Source organism: Protopterus annectens, chromosome 6.part1, assembly GCF_019279795.1.
Source record: "Protopterus annectens isolate FY-2018-M chromosome 6.part1, PAN1.0, whole genome shotgun sequence".
NCBI lineage: Eukaryota > Metazoa > Chordata > Ceratodontiformes > Protopteridae > Protopterus > Protopterus annectens.
This window is the reverse complement of record NC_056738.1, coordinates 194,517,438-194,538,745: the sequence shown is the minus strand read 5'-3', so window position 1 is coordinate 194,538,745 and position 21,308 is coordinate 194,517,438. Positions and strand designations below refer to the sequence as shown.

The 21,308-nt window shown below is 38.1% G+C and overlaps 1 protein-coding gene across 3 annotated transcripts in view; it reads right to left on the bottom strand.

Moving 5' to 3' along the window:
• Positions 1-21,308, bottom strand: part of ANXA6 (annexin A6) — a 779,963-nt gene that overhangs the window by 462,993 nt on the left and 295,662 nt on the right. For all 3 annotated transcript variants that reach the window (XM_044075649.1, XM_044075650.1, XM_044075651.1), the window contains exons 5-7: positions 19,956-20,069; positions 7,947-8,037; positions 2,894-2,973 (exon numbers count right to left, since the gene is read on the bottom strand). In XM_044075649.1, coding sequence (XP_043931584.1) covers positions 2,894-2,973; positions 7,947-8,037; positions 19,956-20,069 — 285 coding nt within the window. The remainder of the gene's footprint in view (positions 1-2,893; positions 2,974-7,946; positions 8,038-19,955; positions 20,070-21,308) is intronic.

The window sequence follows — 21,308 nt, the reverse complement described above, 5'->3', positions numbered from 1 at the left end:
ACCAGATTTGAAGGGATACTTAGAGCCACACAGTTAAGGTTCATATAAATAACATAAGCAGTATACTAACAGTCAAAGTAGAAAGCAATGATGTTCAAATTTAGTGGGGGGTCATGAAATAAGGATTATATTACAAAGGAACAGAAAGGTTTTTTGAGAACTTTAGTGAATATGAGACTGGAAAAGGTGATTTTACCAATAAGGATGGCTACAAATAAGGGCATAGAAAATAGGCAAGAAGGTGCTTTTGTAATTTATTGGAGAAAATTAGCAAAGGAAAAGTGATAATGTGGGATGAGTCCCAGCAGAAAAAGTTTGCATTGCAGGTTGGAGAGTTGGAGACTATTTTCCTTACAAAGGATTGATAACAGAAGATAGACAAAAAGAAAGCAAAAGACGAATGCTAAATAAAAGACCAGATCTGGCTGAATTCGTAGCTGAGGCTAGAACAGAAGCTGCAGTTAAAAAATGGATAATTAGTAGGGCATATAGAATAATGCATGACAACCATAAGAATCAATCAGAATATGTTAGAAAAGACTGAGAAATGAGGATGGAAAGGCAACATATAAAGGAACAATTGAAGGATATTTGTATGACTCCAAAATATGCAACTGAATCCATGAGGTTTAGGCGTTTTGCTTGGAAGTGTACTTCAGAGAATTTTTCCACAGCTAGACAACAATTGTTAGAGGTGTGATGAGAAAGAGAGGGGTACATGGGAACATGTTTTTTAGGAGTGAAATGAGCTAGTATATTTCAAAAATTCCCTACACTGTACATATCAGAAAAGTTGGGGGGGGGGGGGTAGACTAGTATAACTAAGGAAATTATTATTTTGATAAGGGGTGGGTTTGATATAACGTTTAAGGTTTTCACAGTATAGACACAAGATACAGGGTTTTGGTCAGGCCTTGTTTTATTAGCTAGGTTTAAAATGACCCTTTAGTACAGTTAGCCTAGTATGCATCTATGAACCTAAGAACCTATTTAAACTGAATTATTTAGACATAGTAAGGTTGTGCTAAGTTTGATACTGTTGGTTACCAAAAAAACAATTCTAGTTAATGGAACTCAAAATCTAAATCAACTGTAACAGAGTTATTGAATGTTGTAATGGAGATAAAAGAATTAGAGGTGAGATCTTTAGAAAAGGGTAGGGTCAAACTACATAGAAATAAGAAGAATCTGAGTTAACAATTCATGCAGAATAAGGTTCAGGATGAGGAGGAGTGACATTTCAGAGAAGGCAGGACTTGAGCAATCCATGTAATGTTAAACTGAATAATTATTATTAAGAAAGTAGCCATAAATGTATAATGCATTAAAAGGAAAATTATTTGTAATGGTTTGTTTTCTCCTATGTAACTGTATGTGCACCCATTTCACTGTGTAATGCATGAACTTAATAAGGCTGTTAAAAACACCTTCACCAGTGATTGGGGCAAATCTGATTGATGGAAGAGATTCATTGAAATGAATGTGACTGGACATTAGCTTTATCAAACAAGATTCACTGCCCTCAGTTAACGAAGCATACCATGCACAGCTGTAAATGATTACCACTGCCAAAATCTAGCAAGTTTTCAAAACAGCAGAAGCAGCAGCATTGTTGACTGTCACACTATTACCTCCAAAATGTATCAATAATAAATCAGTAAAGGCTCCTAGCAGATGACTGCTAGATATCATCGCATTCCTCCTGCACTTGACTGTCTGTAGCTCATGAAATATAGTATCCCTAAACTTTATTGTTGCTGTTGACTTAGCAGCTATGTGAGCCTAGTTCCAAAAATTCTTAGCAAACAAATACACGTTACTCAAAATCAATCAGCACTTCTAGGCTGCTGTGAACAGTGCAAGGTTATTTTATGTCAGTAAGTATTGCATGTATCCTTTTACCTTAAATGGAAAACAGACTGTCTGCAATACACAGTGTCACAGTCCAAGCAGTCTGAAGTCAACACATAATGCTGACAACTTGTGCCTAGAATATAAGTGTACACTATATGTATTCAAAAACATTCTTATCACATTTTTCTGCTTTCTAGTCACTCAAAAAGATTACAGTAAGTGTACAATTAGTCTCCACTTTGTGGTAACCTTTATGAATCCCTGTCAGTATTTAAAGCTGCAAGAATATTAGTAGGAAAATTAAAATTCCGAGGAAGAAGGCATGAGCTATGTCTGTGTTGTCTGTTCACTCAGAACAGTGTACACAATGTAGGCATTATTGAATCCTGGGGAGAGGCTTTACCTGAATCAGAAGTGCAAAAATAAACCAGACTGTTACCAGACACCATTATAAAGAGACCTTATGTCCAACTTGTAAATTGTGCTTATGAAAATACAGAAATCAGGGGGTAATAAAAGAGCACAATAAATTACAACATGCCCTTGTTAATGCACAGCGTATTATGGTATACATTTGTTCTTCCCTGACACTTAGTTTTATATTCTCCTTTTAATTCATGCATGGTACAGCCAGAGTTGTTTGAATTTTACATACATAGCTTCTTCTGGAAGATGATCATTCCTAATACTGCCACTCAATTAAGTAATATTTTCTCACATCTCGCCTGTGCATATTAATTATTTCATATTATCGTCACAGCTTCTAAATGATGCTAGTATATAACAGGTGTTATGCATCTTTTAAAATAATACAGAAGGTAGGATAGTTACCACCTCTGGAGGCATAATTATGGACCTTATCTTTATTATAAAAAAGAACAGCTAAAATAAACTTAACAGTTATGCACAAATGTCTTGAATGCATGTAGCTATTTCTGTATCAGTTGAGGATAATTGTATGCATATTATTAAAACATAACAAAGATGTGTCTTTTTCCAGATTAAAAAAAAAAACACGAGTACTTGCTTTTAAACCTACCTGAAGTAACACAATAAGCATTTTCTTAAAATGGCCTGAAGTGTCTCCAATGATATCAGCTTCCAGATCCCTTCCATAGGCTGATTCCAAAACAAGTACAAAATCCCCACGTGGCAAGAAAAAAATTAAACAAAAAGTCACATTAGAAGATAGTTACATAATTATTGTCCAACACATCTTGCACAGTTAAATAATGATACAGTTTAGATTATTCACAGAGAGGGAGATAAACTGGGGAAAAAATCTTAGTTAATTGTTTCTCTTACATGCAAGCATTATCAAATTCCATCTGCATGGGTACCTAATAAATTAAGGTTTGTAAACTGTGGGGCCAATAATAGTGCAATAATGTTTCAAACACTTTTTATTTTTTATTTTGTTTTTATGGTGGCTTGTAAGTTTCTGTGTGATGTGACTTTTATTCTTCAGAGCATACTGGACTCAAACTATTATACAATGGGATAAGCCTGGTATTTGTTATCCAGCTGTGTTTGGGGTAATGAAAGATGTAACAAGTGCCATGATTTGTGCTTACTTCTGGATTTTGAAATCTTTCTACAGTAAATGAAGTATGATTTTGTACTTTGGTCACTGGCATGGTTTGCTCATAGGTTTGTTGATTGTGTATTATAAAGGAAGAACTAATTAAGTTAGAATTTAGGATATGGCTAGTGTGGACCACCACAAAATACCTTTATCTTTCATCGTAACACTTACATGTGTTGGTTATCTGAGTCTTGCTCATATTTCAACTGTAAAAGGTCACCTGACAAGTCCACGTATGCAGTTAACAAAAAAAATAACTATTTGTATATGTGTATACTAGGCTGACCACTACATCCCTTATAAGCCTGTCTGTACAACCAGCTGTGACCTATACATTTAATTTATATAGTGGACAATTTATTGACTGCCTCTGTCCATCAGAGACATAGGTGCCAGACCAGTGGTGAATTTTTGACTTCCCATTCATTGGACTAGGTTTTGCTTAAATCGGATTAGGCAGGAATTCTGCTTCAGATGGATGAAGAGCCTGTTCCTGAAAATGGGAATTCTCCAAGAAACATATCTATGTGTATAACGTGTCTGTTTTATGTCACAAGGAAATGTGGGTCTTTTGATCTAGTAGTTCTGATGCTGCTTGTTCTGCTGATGTGCAAAAGGTTCAGAAAAACAAGGCCCAGGGATACCTTTTACATCAAGCAAAGATGACCTCTCAGAAGTCTGTAGAGAGAGCTTTGAGGTAATCAGCATAGGACATTTTGTTTGCTCCTTGTACTCTTTTTAAAGAACCTTTGTGGACATTCCAGTTGCTGCATGTATCAGTTCAGGTACATGCTGAAGGGGGTATTATACTCTATGATGGATGTGATGAGGACCATGTACAGTGCTACAGTGACCTCTCTGGACCTAGCTGCCATGCCCTTACCTATAAGTTGAGCAGTGTAGAAGGATTTTATTACTACCTTGGACACATTGGTCGAAGACTGGGTTACTATCTACATGAGCTCATAAATCCCTGACTAGTGAATCAACTTTTAGTTATGTTTTATTCATGAAGTAGTTACCCGGGTTGGCCAGCTTCCCAAACTGTACTACAATGCATTTCTTGTCATTGAGTTTTAAGCCATGGCTTTGGCACCAAACGTTTCTCTGTGTAACGCTTACCTGAAGGGTGTTCTCATCTTGGGAGGATTCAATGACTACTCCCAGTTTGCAATCATAGGTTCATAGTTAAGTACTAGGTTAGTCGCCCTTGTGGAATTTTTTGATTCAAAGGTGAGAATCAAGCCATGTATCCTGCGTCTGTGAGGTAAACACCTTAACCATCATGCCAACCTCTCCAAACATCTGTGAACTTGTCAGTCAGAGGCCTTTGACATTGGCTTTGACCTCTGAGAACTAGATGCCAAAGAGGAATGAGCTCAGCACAGATCCCTGAGGGACTCCACTGGTGACCTGCCTCTTTGTGGAGGTGGCTTCACTGATCTTAACCTCTTGGGTTCTATCCATGAGACAGCTGGGTATCTGCCATGTTATAAAGGGGTTTATGCTTCATTCCATACGTTTGTTGAAAACAATTGAGTGGGGAACTGTATCAAATGCTTTACCAGATCTAGGTAGGCAGTATGCATCACTTTCCCCTAATCCATTGCCTTAGTGATCCATTCAAAGAAGTCCACCAGATTCCGTAAGCATGACCTTCCTTGGACAAAGTCAAACTGGAATGGATTCACTGTCTGGAGATCTCCTATGTCCTTGTTGATAATTTCCCTAATAATTATTTCCATTGCTTTGCAAATAAAACTAATCAGTCTAATGGGATTGTAGTTTCAAGAATCTGTTAAAGATCCTGCCCTATGAATGGGGGTGACTGTTGCAGTTCTCAAGTCTCATAGCACAAAACATGTTTTAAGACAACAGTTAAATAATGACTCCAGGAGTCCTAATAAGTCATATCTTAGACCGTTCAAGGAGGTATGCCCAGATGTTATCAGGGTCCACTGAAGCTGTGTTCTTGGCTTTAGTGAGCACAGCCAGTACATGCTCCCTAGTTATAACTTAAGGGGTTATGTTTGAGGATATTTCTTGAGGAATAGTTGGGGGTGAGAGGGGGGCAAAGTTGGAACTAAATTTGTCCACTAACAGGTTCACTTTATCACCAGCCACAGTGAATGTGGCACCATAAACACCTGTTGAGCACATTACTGTGTGCTGCCCTTGAGGTTTCTGACATAGTTGAAGGCTTTATGGTTATCTTTCACCTGGGAGACTATTTTAACCTTAAAGTTGGCTTTGACCTAATTAGCCCTCTTACTGGCATATTTAGTTTGATGAGAGAGTTTTTTATTTTTTTGCCATAACTTGTTTTATATCCTGTTTAATTTGGGATGCCACCATGGTGGTTTGTTTTTCTGGCTAGTTCTGGGCTTACTTCTGGTAGGTACAGCAGTCTCTATACAGCCATTGACATGGTTATACAGAGCTTCTGTGAGCAATTGATAGGGTCTACAGGGTACTGAAGCTTGACAAACCATCACTTAATAAAAAGTAGTTTGCCTTGGAATAGTTTCTGTTACTTGTTTTACTGGGGTTATGAGGTTGACTTTGATTTAGAAGGAGACACCCTTTTGATTGGTGTGACAATCCCTCCCTGCTAAGTTAAATAATTTAATTTCATACTATTTTTCAAAGTTAGCTGGAGCTGAGCTTAACTTCTTCTCATCCAGTATAGTACAGTTGTGTACACTTACCATAAATGTAGAGTTTTGTAGCTCTCTTCCCCTCCAAAAAAAAAATATTATGCAGTGCACTCAGTATGGAAAATTACTATATGAACTCTATCCTTCCACTTAAAGGAAAACTTACTGAAAATGCTATATACGTTTAGCAGGAAGTTCATCTTTGTAATCATTAGCTCACTGATACGTGCCAGCTCAGATTTATGACAAGACAAAACACTGAGAATGCCCTGATAAGAATGGTCAATGACCTTCTGATAGCAAAAGATCAAACGTGTTATTTGATCTGATCTTCCTTGATCTTGCAGTAATACTAACTGACTAAATAAACATATTGGTTTAATTTCCACAGACCTTGAATAATTTGTATCATACATTTTGGTGTGTAGATAGTAGATGGTAAATTCTTCTAGAACCTAACAGCTGTATTATGTATATACTAACTCTGAGAGAAGTAATTAGAAAGAGATGTTGTAGACATCACTGTGTTATGTTAATGCAGTTCATTGTACTATAGCTCCTTATTTCATCATCAGGTGTTTGGACTTATTGCAGCAGAGGGCAGAATGAATGGGATAGCACATAGTTATGCTAAACTGCAATATGGAGATGCACTGAAGACATCCTAAAATGCGTGGAATGTAGTTACTGTTAATTATGACAAAGGGCTACATGGGTGACATTTAAAGTTTTTTGTGTTTCAACACGGTATGAACATGGTCCAGCTCACAGTTTTGTTACTGTTACATAAGATGGCATGTTTACACTTCAGCTACAATGTACTGGAATGTGGGGGCAGCACAATGGAATTGCAGCAGAAACCTCAAAGAGTACTTGCCTAACACATTTTCCTGCAACAAGTTTTTGTCTTTTATTTGCTTTATATCACACCCATGCCTGTTGATCATGTAGCCCATCCAGCCTAACAGGGTGATAGCCAACAGCTTGGGGATAGGGTATCCTCCAGGCACCAATCAGGAGGTGAGGCTTTTCCATACTGTTATAACCCCTCCTCTGGTAGATGAAGTGTATTCTTACAGGTGCATGTCCACACTTCTGTAATGTGTGATAAAGACTTCATGTTGAAGAAGGAATGGCAAAGCCAAGCGCACATCCAAACTCCTTGTGTTGCATGTCATCACCTCGTTCATTGTGAGGAAGCAGAATCAGGATGGGGGCGTTAACACTTCATCAACTATTTGTCTTCCCCAGCTCATAAGTCCATAGTAAAACAGGCATCTGGGTCTCTATTAGGACTTTATCCCTCTGTGTCACAGAGCCAGTTTATAGTGTCACATTAGTCCGCAATTAAGTGGCGTCCTGTCAATAACCCTGTACCAGAGCTATACAGGGCCTGATGGCCTTAAAAATATTTTACATTGTACACACTGGTATTACAGATCATATATTATATATGCATTTGTGTAGTGTATGTCTTTTTATATAGTTACTGAAATAGACTAGCGTAAAACAAAATAAATTCAGGAATTAAAATAAACAGTACTTGGCACTTCTGACCATATCATTCTACAGGAGTATGTATTTTCTTTCTTTTCATATACCATTTTACATTTGCTTTACTTTGGGATGCATATGTCAAAATAACTTGATCTTGTACATATATTAAAAGTATGAGAGAACCATAAAATAATGCATATAGACCTATAACTTCTGAAACTGACACTAAACGAAAAACATGCCTCTTAATTATCAGAATTAATATATAGAATTTGCTGATGGCAAACTGTTAAGAAATCTTTCAATACTGAGAGACAAAATCATTGAGTAAAAACAAGATCTTGTAACTTTACCATCACTATAGGCATTTACTAATTCATGGATTTGCTTGTTGTTTCTTGATGCTAAGATCTCAATAATGCATTTTTCATCTGTACCAATCCCCTATAAAATAATTAATATTCTTTGTTAATACATTCAGAGCAATTGGTTAACATTTTAGACTTTGTTGAGTGTAACCTTGATACATAACTAAATAAAATAAAAACTTAAGACATTTTTTCAACATGTAAAGTAAAAAATCTTTATCTGTAAATTCTAGGAATTTTTCATTGATTGCACATTACTCAAATGACATTATTAATACTTAGAAATATCTGGCATCAAAATTTGGAAATGATCAAAAACAGAATGGTAAAACAGAGCACACTTCTTTTGATTTTATCAATCATCAAATCAATCCACAGATTATAAAGTACTTGCATTTGCTCTTCAAAGCCTTTAACATGCTGTCAATTTTAATTAGAAAAAACATTACTTCAAATACTGTACTAAGCAAAACAATTAGTTTTTGAAGTATGTGGAGTGCTGTGATTATGCTAATAAACAGTTAAATAATATTCTGGTTAAGCGCTACTACAGACTGAGACCTGACCTTAACATTTAGAGGATTGTTAAGCACCCCTAGGTGCTGTTAACATGGAGTAAGAGCTAAACGTAGACTGCTGTCCAGAACACATCAGTAGCATGGCAGGAAATGGCTTCATTTCAACTTCCACTTCTTCCTGCTGTCTGATAAAGTACACCCAGTACTTTGGTCACCACTGCTTCCCTTACATAGGGAATACATAAGGCATCAACCACTTCCCCACTGTTTTACCATCTTTCAAAGGTGCTAAAACACATCACATTTTTTTATTTAATTTTTCACTAACTTATAGTACGTGGAGAAGATAAATCTCCATGCACTACAAAGAATTATGATTGGATCTCCGATATTATTGTAAAATTACGTATTCTCGACATGGATGCTAAAATTCACCTCTTGACCTTTGCTCTCGAGGTGTGTTTCTTGGAATCCATGTCTCAAACACATAATATACGCATTACAATTAACGACCTGAGCATAATGCTCTATATTTATGGCATTTGAGTACCAAGAAAGTCTTATTTGGTCAAGAAAACCCCTTTTCAGTGGAGGCCCATAGAGGAACACTCCAAATAATGAATATACACAAATTAGAAATCTACAATATACAGAGACAGCAAAACTCTCTGTTAATCGAAAAGAAGTAACATAAAATCCACATCTACAAACAATGTACAGGGTTGCCTTCACAATGCAATTTATAGCATACAGAGTTTTGTTTTCATTACATCATACAATTAACATATATGTTTGTACAGATTTAAGAAAGGAGAACAATACAAAGGGTTGCATTCATGTTGCAATACACAGAGTTATTTGTCATTACAATAATGGACAGTGGTGGTATCTGTGTGCAGACTTTATCCCTTAGCCTTAGCTATATGAGCATCATCCATGCACAGAAACTGCCAGGCAGCTTGAGTTAAACTGACTAAAGACAAGTTTGAACATGAAGCTCTTCAAGCTTTCTTGTCAGCAGACAGAGAGAGGCTGAACCCTGAAAGGACCATGCTAGGAATAACAAAAATAAATGTTCATACCCTGACATAAAAAAACATGCCAAAAAACAAGGGGGATGGAGAGAGGGAGCAGCTACTGCAGCAGTGATCATTCGAACATCTATTGTTATGGTAAGTTTTACCTGCACAATTGTACTATGCTCATCATACTAGTAACTGCTGCAGTAAGCTTAGCTATATGGGTAGATTAACTTAGCTAACTACATTAAGACTGCAGGACCCCCTGGAGAATGGTCCTAGAAATGTCTGCTCTAGACCTAGGGAAGGAATCAGACTTAAAGTGCTTTGTAAAAGTATGGACAGAGAACAGAGTAGCAGCTTCAAGAATACTTCTATATTCCAACCCCTTCCAAAAAGCCAGAGATGAAAGCAAGGGTCTGATAGAGTGGGCCTTTGTTTTGCCTGAAATTGTTTTCTTATGGTAAGTATAACAAAAGGTTATAGACTTGGAAAATCATTTGGAAATAGTCTATTGACACAAATTGTCCCTTCTTCTTACCTTCACCAGAAATGAACAATTGAACTGAAAATCTGAAAGATTTAGTTCTGTCAAGATAGTACCTGAGTTGTCTGTGGACATCTAAGGTATGGAGTATCCTTTCTCCCTCATTTATAGGGTTAGGAAAGAAAATAGGGAGATGGATAGTTTGGCTTAAAGTAAACGTGGATACAACTTTAGGCATAAAATGAGGATTAGTTCTCAATGAAATCCAATCCCTATGGAAAATGAGATAGGGTTGACTCACCATAAGACATTGCAACCCAAATACCCTTCTTGCAGAGGTCAGAGCAATCAGTAAAACTGTTTTCAATGTTAAGAACCTCAAGTCAGCCAGATTAGCTAGTTCAAATGGAATAAGAAAGACCATAGGATAGTAACTCACAAATATTGTAGAACCAGAGAACAGCTAGCTCTGAATGGGGACTGGTGATGTTGCTGGCACAAATAAGAACACATTTTTCATTTGCTAATGTATGATTTTTCTATAAGTGTGCTTTCTTGCCTCTATTAGTACCTGTCCATCCTCAGTAAACAGGTGTCTAAATTGAATGAAGACCTTATCATCTAGGCAGTCAGTTGAAGTTGATTGATGTTGGGGTATATCAAACAGGGTGTTGTGTGAGAAGATACAGTCTGCGAGGAAGCTTGTGCTAATTGCTCATGGTGATTTCCAAAAGGAAGGGAGAACCATGGTTGCAAGAAGAGCCAGCAGGGATTCACCACAATGATCTTGGGAAATTCCTTCTGAACTTCAGAAGTACTCCAGATATTAGTGGAAAAGCATACAGGAACATTCCTGTCCAAGGAAAAGAAAAGGGATATGCCTTCCAGGCCTTCATGCATAGAATCCTGGAACAGAATCTTACCAGATGATTGTTAAAAGTGGAGGCAAAGAGATCTACTTCAGCAACTCCCAACAGATGGCTCAAATCTTGGAAGATCCCCCAATCCATTTTCCATTTATGGAAGTCTGCCCTGGTCCTGCACAGCTTGTCTGCCACACAATTTTGCATTGACAGAATGTAGGATGCCTGCAGAGTTAGAGTGTACTGTGAAACTATATATCAAGCTAACACAGCTAGTCTGCAAAGAGGGTATGACCTGGTTCCCCTTTCTTGTTGATGTAACACATGGCTGTAGTATTTTCTGTAACACTTGAAGAGGTCTCTGGGAATAAAGGTGGTTCAGAGAGTTGCTCTCCTTGATATTTATGTGCTTGTGTCTGTCCTCTATGTCCCCACCAGTACTTTTGTCCCTCCTAAAGCTACTCTTCAAGCAAAGTCTGAAGTGTTTGTGGGGCTGACTGCTTTGGAGCAGGCAGGGAGAAGGGGAGACCTGGACTTAAGGATATCTGCTGTCTCCACCAAAAGACTTCTCTTCAGATAAACCCCAGCAATGGGATTTGAAAAGATGATGGAGCCAAACAGATTTCAGATACCACTGTATCTTTGTCATTTGGAGTCTTGTCTGGGGTATCATGTGGATCATAGGTGCCATGAGATCAAAAATCCTGAGATATTCCCTTGCAGTGATTGATTTCTGAGTGGAAAACCTTAGAAATAGTTCTAGATAAATATCTACGTTTTCTTGTGGAAGAAAAGCTCTTTGAACTGAGGTGTTTTGTTGACTTATCAGGAACACAATCCCTATGTTCTCTTGAATCTCAGCTTGTGTTAGAGATCTTTTATCCAAGAGACAGATATTACTGACACTTTCAAAAACACGCTGCAAAGGTAAGCAAGTAGTCTAAATATGGAAAAATGTTGATACCCTGTGAGGTATAACTGGAGTTAGACATTTTGTGAACTCTCTTGGTACAGTGGATAGTTGAAAGGGTAAGGCCAGACATCTTAACCTCTCAACGTAAGAAATCTGGACAAAGCCAGAAATAATGGGGGGGGGGGGGTAGAGCCTAAAAATATGTACAGATTTTAAATATTGTTACTATAAATTTACCATGTTGCTAGAATGACAGATTTTGCATTATTATATATTTTCTAAAGGATATAGAGTCTGAAACCAAAATGCATATCATTATATAATATTATTTAGTGACTTTGATCCTCAGTGATTTGCTAGAAAATCACAAATTTTATGGGGAACAGGCCATAAATAAGAGGCAACAATCTGGACATTCTGTGAAAATCTGAACAGTTGAGAGGTATGGGTAAGGCAGAGAACTGACAATGTGAGCCACACACAGAAAACCATAAGAAACATCCGAAGTCTGCATGAACAGGGATATAATGATAAGCATCTTTTAAGTCTACTGTTGTCAGGAAACTTGAATGAGGAAGAAGAGGTAACAGATTATAAAGTGACACCATTTTGAATTTGGCACTATCACAAACAGGTTTAGGAAAAAAAGATATAGAACCGATCATCAAGAATGTTCTTTCTTTGGCTCTAGGAACATTCCTGAAAAAACCTTCCCACCTCGGAAGGAGGAACTGGTTCTATCACTCCTTGGGGCAGCATGTGATGAATAACAGGTGGGAACAAAAGAGTCTGATCTAGGGGATGAGGAATGACCCCCTGGAAAGGAGGAATTTCCAACCACTACCATCTGTAACCTTGATGAATGACTTTCAAAACCCATTTGTCTGAAACTATCTGTTGCCAAAGAGAAAAATGGAGATTCAGACTTTGTGGAATAAAAAAGGGGTCGGGGTGGAAGGGTTCACAATGTCATGCAGACTTGTTGGACAGTCCTTGGCTTACTTCTTTTTGGAACCCCTTGCTATGTCTTTTTAAACATCGTTTTACCTATACTTTGTTGACATTATTTAGGAGATAGAAAATCCCTTGAAACATTTGGAAAAAGAGGGCTGAAATATCTTAAGAGTTTCCCTGGATCAGCTTGCTCATTTCATCACACTTTTTCATCACCTCTGCATCAGAGGTGCCAAACACTAATCTTTACCTAAGGAAGAATTTAAAATGTCATTTTTTTCCACCGGGGAAGTTATGAAAATGCCAGCCATAACCCTCGAAGAAGTATCAACAGTCTCACTCATACATTGCAAAAAATGAGTAATGACCTGTGTAATAGACAAAACTAATTTATTTAAAGCAGTGTTTTCCTCCAAACAAGAAACTGTAGTTAAAGTAATTCTTCATATTTTCACAATTTGTCAGACAGACTTTAACATATGACAATTCAAAATTCTGAAAGTCAAAGTTGCAGAACTATACAGTTTTTCCCCATACCTATCAATATTTTCTCATCTTTATTAGAAATACTAGGATTGGAATTAACTAAGTGCTTTGCAGCAGTGGGATTGACCAACGCTATAGCTGCTGGGTCAGGTTTGATAATAACGTATAACATTTAAAAGTCTGAGTAATTTTATACATCCTACCTGCTTTTTTAGGGTCTCCTGGTTGACTATCAAGAAAACTACAGGCAGTTAACACAAACATCCTGTAAAGCAGACAGGACAAGAGGAATGGGTGTGGATTTGGAAAATCTGACTGTAACAACTCGCATTTTCTGAGGGACTGAGAAACTTCAGTGTTCTCACACTGAACACACTGGCACATTCTAGCAATAGTCTCAAAGAAAGAGACCCCCCCCCCAAAGGGAGAATCAGAAACTGCACTCTCCTTGGAGTATGAATCAGACATCTGAGGGGAAAAATAAACTGTATCCATCTCTGCATCTTCCTGTTTAGATTCAGAACCTTGCATCTCTACAGGAATAGAGGAATCTCTCTTTCTTTTACCAGAAACTACTTTACAAGATCCATCAATAGCCTGAACTAAACCCTGAGCCAGACCCTGTAAACTACTCTATCACAAGAAAATTGAGGAGTACATACATGCTTAGTTTTCTGTTTCTTTTTGACAGGAAAAATGGGGTCAACCATGTTACTAATGGAAGCAGCAGCTTCTCCAGGAATGTGCATACCATTCTGATACAGCAGGGAAACCTTCCCTGTTTGCTCTCCCAAGACCAACAAGAGTGGCTCTCCATTGCCCAGTGTGGGGATTCCAACAGTTGCAGAGGACATAGCTAACCTCCGGATCATAGTGGCTGTAAATGCTACACCAGAATGATCCAACGTAAAAGATAAGTGCTCTGAGTTCCAACAAAAGGCCACAGCAGAGTTACCCACCTATGGCTGAGGCAAATTGCTAACCTGCTGTGGTGGCAAAGGCTGTTTGCTTTTTTTTTTCTTTTTATGGCTGGAAAAAGGACCAGCTTTGGGACTTGTAGTCTGTTCCATGGTGAAGCCAAAAATGGTGCCTCTTTCCCAGGAAAGACAAGCAACAATTGACAATAAACACTATGCCATCCCCACAAAAATAAAATAAACACATCTGCACAGAAAAAAATGTTTTCAGTTACTTAAGTTACTAGGGGGTGGGAAGATGGCATAATGGTTAGGATGTTTACCTTGCAGACACAAGGTGCAGGGTTTGATTCTCACATGGGATAATTGGCTAGGTTTAAAAAAATAGCCCACAAGGGCAGTTAGCCTAGTACTAATCTATGAACCAATGAACTTTACTCAATTTTTTAAACTAACAGAAAAAATGAACTCTCCATTTAAATGTGTGCAACAGTCTTGAGACAGTCCAGTAAAACACAACATTCATAGCTTTAAAATAACTTTAACCTAAACAGGAATGTAATAAACGTCAATTAAATTAAGAAAATGGACTTTTTCCCAAAGAAAATTTATCTGACCAGCAAAGAAAAGTACATGTTGATCATCAATACTCAAAAGCCTCAAAGGAACGTACTCTGGCAGCAGTAAAGCTCTGAATGGCTTTGCACCCAAACTTGTCTTTTAGTAATCTCAGCTCGAGCTGGCTGATGGTTGGGGCACATAGAAGGTGCCCTGAAGCTTTGGAAGCTGGCTGGCTGTTATATTCTTGGTAGGATATAATCCCATAAAGCTAAGGCTCCCGCAGCAGTGATCAATATGATGAACATTACCGTTTATCTCTTAGTCCTTGCCATTAGGTCTCTTATAGAATACTGTTATACTATATAGCATCCTGCTGAAAAAAAAAGACAATCTGGGAAATGCAAAAATGCTACAGAAATTAATTTAGAGATAAAGTTAAGTAACCATATTGATTTACATATTTGCTACATAGTCATGCAGTGCATATAAAATACTAAAGGAAATCTTTCTCAGCTACAGTGTTATCATGGACAGATTTCTGAAATGCAGGCTTTGGAATGGCAGGACAAGTGCCAGAGTACATCTTCAGCAGATTGTTAAAGCCAAGACAAATGAACCAGTGAAAAGGGACATGTTTTTACATAGAGTTCCTGTTTTTTAAGGTTGTCTGGCAGTTGGTGCAGACGATAAAGGCTATGAACTGCTAACAGGCTACTTTCCGTGGTATAAGGATGGATTGATTCCCTTAGCCTCCATTTGCCTAACAGTATTACTCTGAGCAAGTCACTTCACCTAACATTCCTCCTGGGGAGTATGCAAAGGACCATGGAAATCATTGCTCTGCACTAATTAATAAATGAAAATCATATACATATATATCCCAATACCTGCTGACCTTTAGTCCTCCTCATGCACCATTTGATTTGGCATTTTCTTCCCTATCTGAATGACCCATTTAGCAGATGGTAACAATGAAAGACAGATGGTAGAGAGACACTCATTCATGCATGGTCAGGGACTTTTCTTTTCTTGAAACCCATCTCCCTTCCTGTTGGGCAGTTGAAGTGGATACTGATGAAGAAGAGGCTTGTAATCCCAGTCTAGTGATATGTGTAAATAAAAATCTCCACTCCCTAGAAGCTGTCTACAATGTAAAGAATGCTGACATCTGTGTGGCCACTGAGACATGGTTTAAAGCCATTGAGAGCACACTGACAGTACAAGGTTATATAATGCCTTCCATACATTTAGACCAACTGCTACACAGACATGGACTAAAGGTGGAGGTGCCCCTCTATTACCCAGGAAAGCCACAACATATATTTAAAATTATTGAAGGCACTCACCATTCAACCCAGGATCCCTGTCAGTTGATCAAGTTTTCAGAAACTCGAAATTCATATTGGCCAGATGATATGATTGAATTTCTGAAAACTCAAAGCTTTTGAATTGCGATCACAATACAGTGAGGATCAGGAAATTTGCTGTTTTCCTCAATGTAGTGCCATCTGGGAGTTGCCTGGAAAAACATAAAAAATTATAAATTTTTGTGTGTGCTTTTTTTTTTAATGTTTGAGTTTTCGGAAATTCTATCATATCATCTCATTGATATGAATTTTGAGTTTCTGAAAACTCAATCAACAGACATGGATTCCCAACCGAATACCATATTCATGGATAACTTTAATTACCCCACTGGGAATCATATATGACACCAAACATACAGACACAGAGATTCCTGGACCAAACTGTCAATACACCAACCAGGGGTGCAACCATAGTGGATCTAGTCCTCAGTAATATGGGAGAGTGCTGCACACACCCTAGTGTAATATCGTCTCTGCTAAGGTCAGAGCACAAAATGGTCTCCCTTGAGTGAAAATAAAACCTGGAACCCCAGCTAACCCTGGAATACTCAGGAACCACTCTAAGGCTAACTTGCTACTATTAAGTGATAACCTGGCAAAATTTCAAGCCCCCATAAACCCTGAGAACACTGCTGCCTACACATAGCTGTTCACAGAAACCCCATACAAGCATGTTAATAGCTGCATAGAGGTAGCTCTACCCAGCAGGAAGAAGTACACAACTAACTCAAAAAAACAAGCCACCCTGGTGGAATTATAACATCAACAGGCTGTATAACAGAAGGAAGAAATTCATGGCAAAATTAGGAGGTACAGCACCCAGCAGGATAAAAGCACTCCCATCAAACTAAACAAACAAACTAGAGGACAAATTAAGTGTAACAACACCAACTTTGGGATAAATTTGCCCTTCCAGGCCAAGGACAACCATAAGGCATTATTTAGATATGTCTGCAACCTCAAACACAGTACAGAATCATGTACAGAGCTCATTGTAAATGGGGCCAGGAGTGCCTTCTGTGTGGAGTCTGCATGTGTGGGCATTCGAAAGACATGCATAAGTGGGCATGCCTTTGTTGAAGGTTGAATGTCGAGCTGGCACCTCGGCGTTTGTGTGGACCAGAGTTCCGCTGTGGCGATCCCTAATGGGGAAAAGCCAAAAGACAAACAACAACAACAACAACATACTGAGGCAGAAGACATAGCAAACCTACTGACTGACAAATTCAGTTCCAGCTTTACCCTTTTATCCCCCTCAACTTTGCCTCTGGAAATACCATCAAATATAACTACCCCTGCTATCACTAGGGAACAGTTCCTTAATGCTTTCTCTAAGGCCAAGAACAATGCTTCAGTGGGTCCAGGCAATATCTCAGGATGCCATCTAAATAAGCATGAAACATGACTTTCAGGCCCTATAGAATTGCTATTTAGCTGTAGCCTCCAAACACTCTCCCTGTCTTGTGAATAGAGAGCAGCAACAGTCGTACCTCTGCACAAAGTTGGGCCATCTATAGACCCTGGAAACTACAGACCCATAAGTTTCACTAGTCTCATATACAAAGCCATGGAAAGAATTATCATGGACGTGATCAAAAATTATATCAGAAACCTTTGCACTCTGGACCCAACCCAGTTTGGCTTCATCAAGGGCAGGTCATGCCTACGCAACCTGGTGGACTTCTTTGAGAAGGTCAGCAAAGAAATGGATTACAGCAAAATGGTTCACACTGCCTACCTTGACCTGGCCAAGGCATTTGATGTGACACCCTACTCTGGCATTGTTAACAAACTCAAGAGGTTTGGTACAAACCCTTATATCACCCAGTAATTAGCCAGTTGGCACACAGGCAAGAGCCAGGAAGTTAGAACTGGGGATTCCATGTCTCCAAAGAGGCTAGTCACAAGTAGACTCCCTCTGGGATCTGTCCTGGTACTGTTCCTTTTTGACATTTACTTCTCTGAAGTCAGGATTAATGTCAATGGCCTCTGGCTGACTAAATTTGCAGAAGATTGCAAATTAGGAGTCGTCACTGAATCTAATACCAACACAAATGTTCTCCAAGACTGACACAGACAGACAAACAACTAGCATCAGAGGCATGAGCTAAACCTAAATGCCAAGAAATGCATAATAGTATCCTTCTGGAAGTTATCCATTCCTGGTAACTATCATATTGACAACAAGCCGCTAAGAGTTGACCCAGTAGTCAAGGTCTTGGGAACACACACACACACACACACACAGATAGTAAACTAGCCTTTGACTGTCACATGTCTACAGTAGTGAGGAAATCATTCTATGTTGTACAACTTATACACAAAGGTATGGCATCTAGATCCAAGGAAGTCATTGTTCCACTGTATTCGGCATTCATCAGATCCATCATTGAGTACAGTGCCCCCTTTGGTATGTACCTAACCAGTCATATCCAACAACTAACATCAGCAGAGGTTACTCACTAAAAGAATACAAGGTGAAAGTAACATGTCCTGTGTAGACTGCCTCAAGGCCCTATCCCTGTATTCTGTCTCCTATAGGCTGCTGAGGGGAGATCTATGCAAGGCATACAAGGCACTGTCAGACCCTACTCTGATGGACCTCATGCATATCTACAAAACAAACAGCACCAGAATTACCCATTCTAAAGACTTAAACCTTGCCTGTGATATAAACAGGACCTGCTGGACAGACAGATGTGTATCCCAAAGACTATCCCTTCTCTGGGACAGGCTCTCCAACCATGTGAAGTAGAGTTCCTCCCTAACCCAATTCAAGTGTAACTTGGACAACTAAATGAGGAACAAAAAATTCATCCCTGGTTTGGCAGCTATGTCTCTATTGGACACAGGCAGCTGTAAATGGTTCATCTCCCAGGTCCCTCCTTGTAAATGTTTCACCTCTCAAGCCCCTGCTTACACTTGCCAAGGGTACCAGAACTTATCAGAGATTTGCGATGCATGGCTAGGCTTAAAAAGGCCTCTCTGTTCATTAGCCTTGTAACCACCTATGAACCTGTGTGTGTGTGTGTGTGTGTGTGTGTGTGTGTGTGTGTGTGTGTCCTTGTGTATGTGCATTTTCATGCATGCATGAAATACTGCTTACAATACTACAGGCTGTTTGACAAGCCCTAGTGCACATCCCAATCTATGGGCTTCTCATTTAAACACCTGGTCACCACTGGGTATTAGTATTACAAGGCACATAAATAACCATGTACACAAAGCTATGCCTGAGATCCTTAGTGTACTATCAAATGAATGATGGCTGCTGTGGTAGGAATGAAGTATGTACTAGTTTCTGACCCTTCCTGTCCTTGCAATCTGAAACCTCAGTCTGGAATAAATATAAAGGAGCACAGGGCACATAGATTAAAAACATCAGCATTCTGTGTATAGATTACATCCACCATCATGAAGAAAAAATGGGTGTGTTCTACTTCTGGAAAGGTATTCTTTACATGAGATAAATGTTGGGAAGACATCAGGTGTGACAAAAGTATTTTCTCATGTATACTTATAGGGGTAGGCTATGAGGAAGTGTTATGTTTAAACATCTGAGGTAGATGGAATAATAAACTAATTTATAAGAAACTGAATTTTTTTTAAATACAATTGGAAACTAACCTGCCACAGCAAAACCTCACTGAAGAGTCTGTAACAATACAAGATGTGTTCTGAAATTGGGACACATTGAAGAGTTCTACCTTAGAATAGTTATGCCTAGAGTTAAATTGAACACCTTTTACAGCAGAAGGCATGTCATTAAACAATTCTTAAATTGTGCTCAATATTACTTTGTTTGCCTAAACATTTCCCTTGTAGGACAACAGACTGGAAAAGTGTTCCATTCATTAATTATAGAACCAGATTTGTTACCCATTTTAATTGTAATCTCAATATACTTACGTCAACAGCATCTTTAATTTCTTTGGCATCAAAGTAGGCTGGAGGCCTCAACAGTCCAACAATTAACCGTTCAAATTTCCCTGTCAGCTCATACTTCAGGTGATCAATTAAGTCCTAGTAAAATAACAGAGAGTGACAGTGATGAGGAAGTAGTCCATCTATATTATGAATATAAATATATTATTAATTTTCAAGTCTACAGGTAACATATATCTACTTTTGTTGGGAAAATATCAAAGCAAAACTAAATCTATAACATTACTTAAGATATAATTATCCTTTAATTGTGAATAAACTAATTAACTTTAGTAGCAACTTGGAATAATTAAAAATATTCATGCATCAGATAACACATGCATTGAATTCCTCCAAAATGAAATAATGGATTTCTTTATTCAAATATTTGAAACCTGGAAGAAATTCACGATATAATTCTACATGAAACATAGCTGTTTCCTGTATGCAACCCTTTGATGCAGCAGATTCCTTTACTGTACAATATATATGTGTTATTATGAGTGTGAAAATATTCCATTCCAAACAGCAGATCATAACGACTCACACTGGAACTATAGGTACAGTAATCAAAGACCCATTACTTTATCCAGATGCAGTTATATGCAGCCTTTGAAAATATTCTTTCCATACAAACACTGCTGTGTTTTCAAGCTTCTGTTCGATTCAGATACATTTTCAAATACACAGAATGGTATTCAACAGACAGTCTTCTACTGAACACTTCAAAATAATTTATGTTTTAACTAAAGGCACAGTGTTCCCAGAATATATAACAATATTTGAAGGTTCAGTAATGTTTAGACTACATAGTTGTTTCAGATGCCCTTCTTGAAAACTATAAGGTGCCTGTTGAAATTTCTGAAGACCAGAATCATAATCCCTTGATTAGCAGAACTAAAACTGTAAAAGTCGGGGAATACTTGCCAAGTTTGCTGCTGTGGTACTTTGAAGTACTTCACCCTATTCCAAAGAGGATCAACCTTGCAGTTAATATATATAAATGGCAACAATGTTGAGGTGCTTTAATACTGTAACAGAGAATATGATATTTGCTATTTTCTTGTTTGATTCACACTTTTGGGAGACACTTGGTTCCCCTATTAATGGTCTCACTTCTAGTAGGAAGTTAAATTGTTGACATTAAATTGTTCAGCATACTCTGTAACCTCTGAAACTCTCCACTTTGAAGCAGAAGTGTTACAAAATGGATCAGATTCAGTACCTTACAATTAAAAAATTTTCCACACATGGAAGAACATGAGCTTAGAGAATAACAGGATACACTTCCTATACAAATGGTCAAAATTTAATTCAATATGAATATTTTAGTGGGGA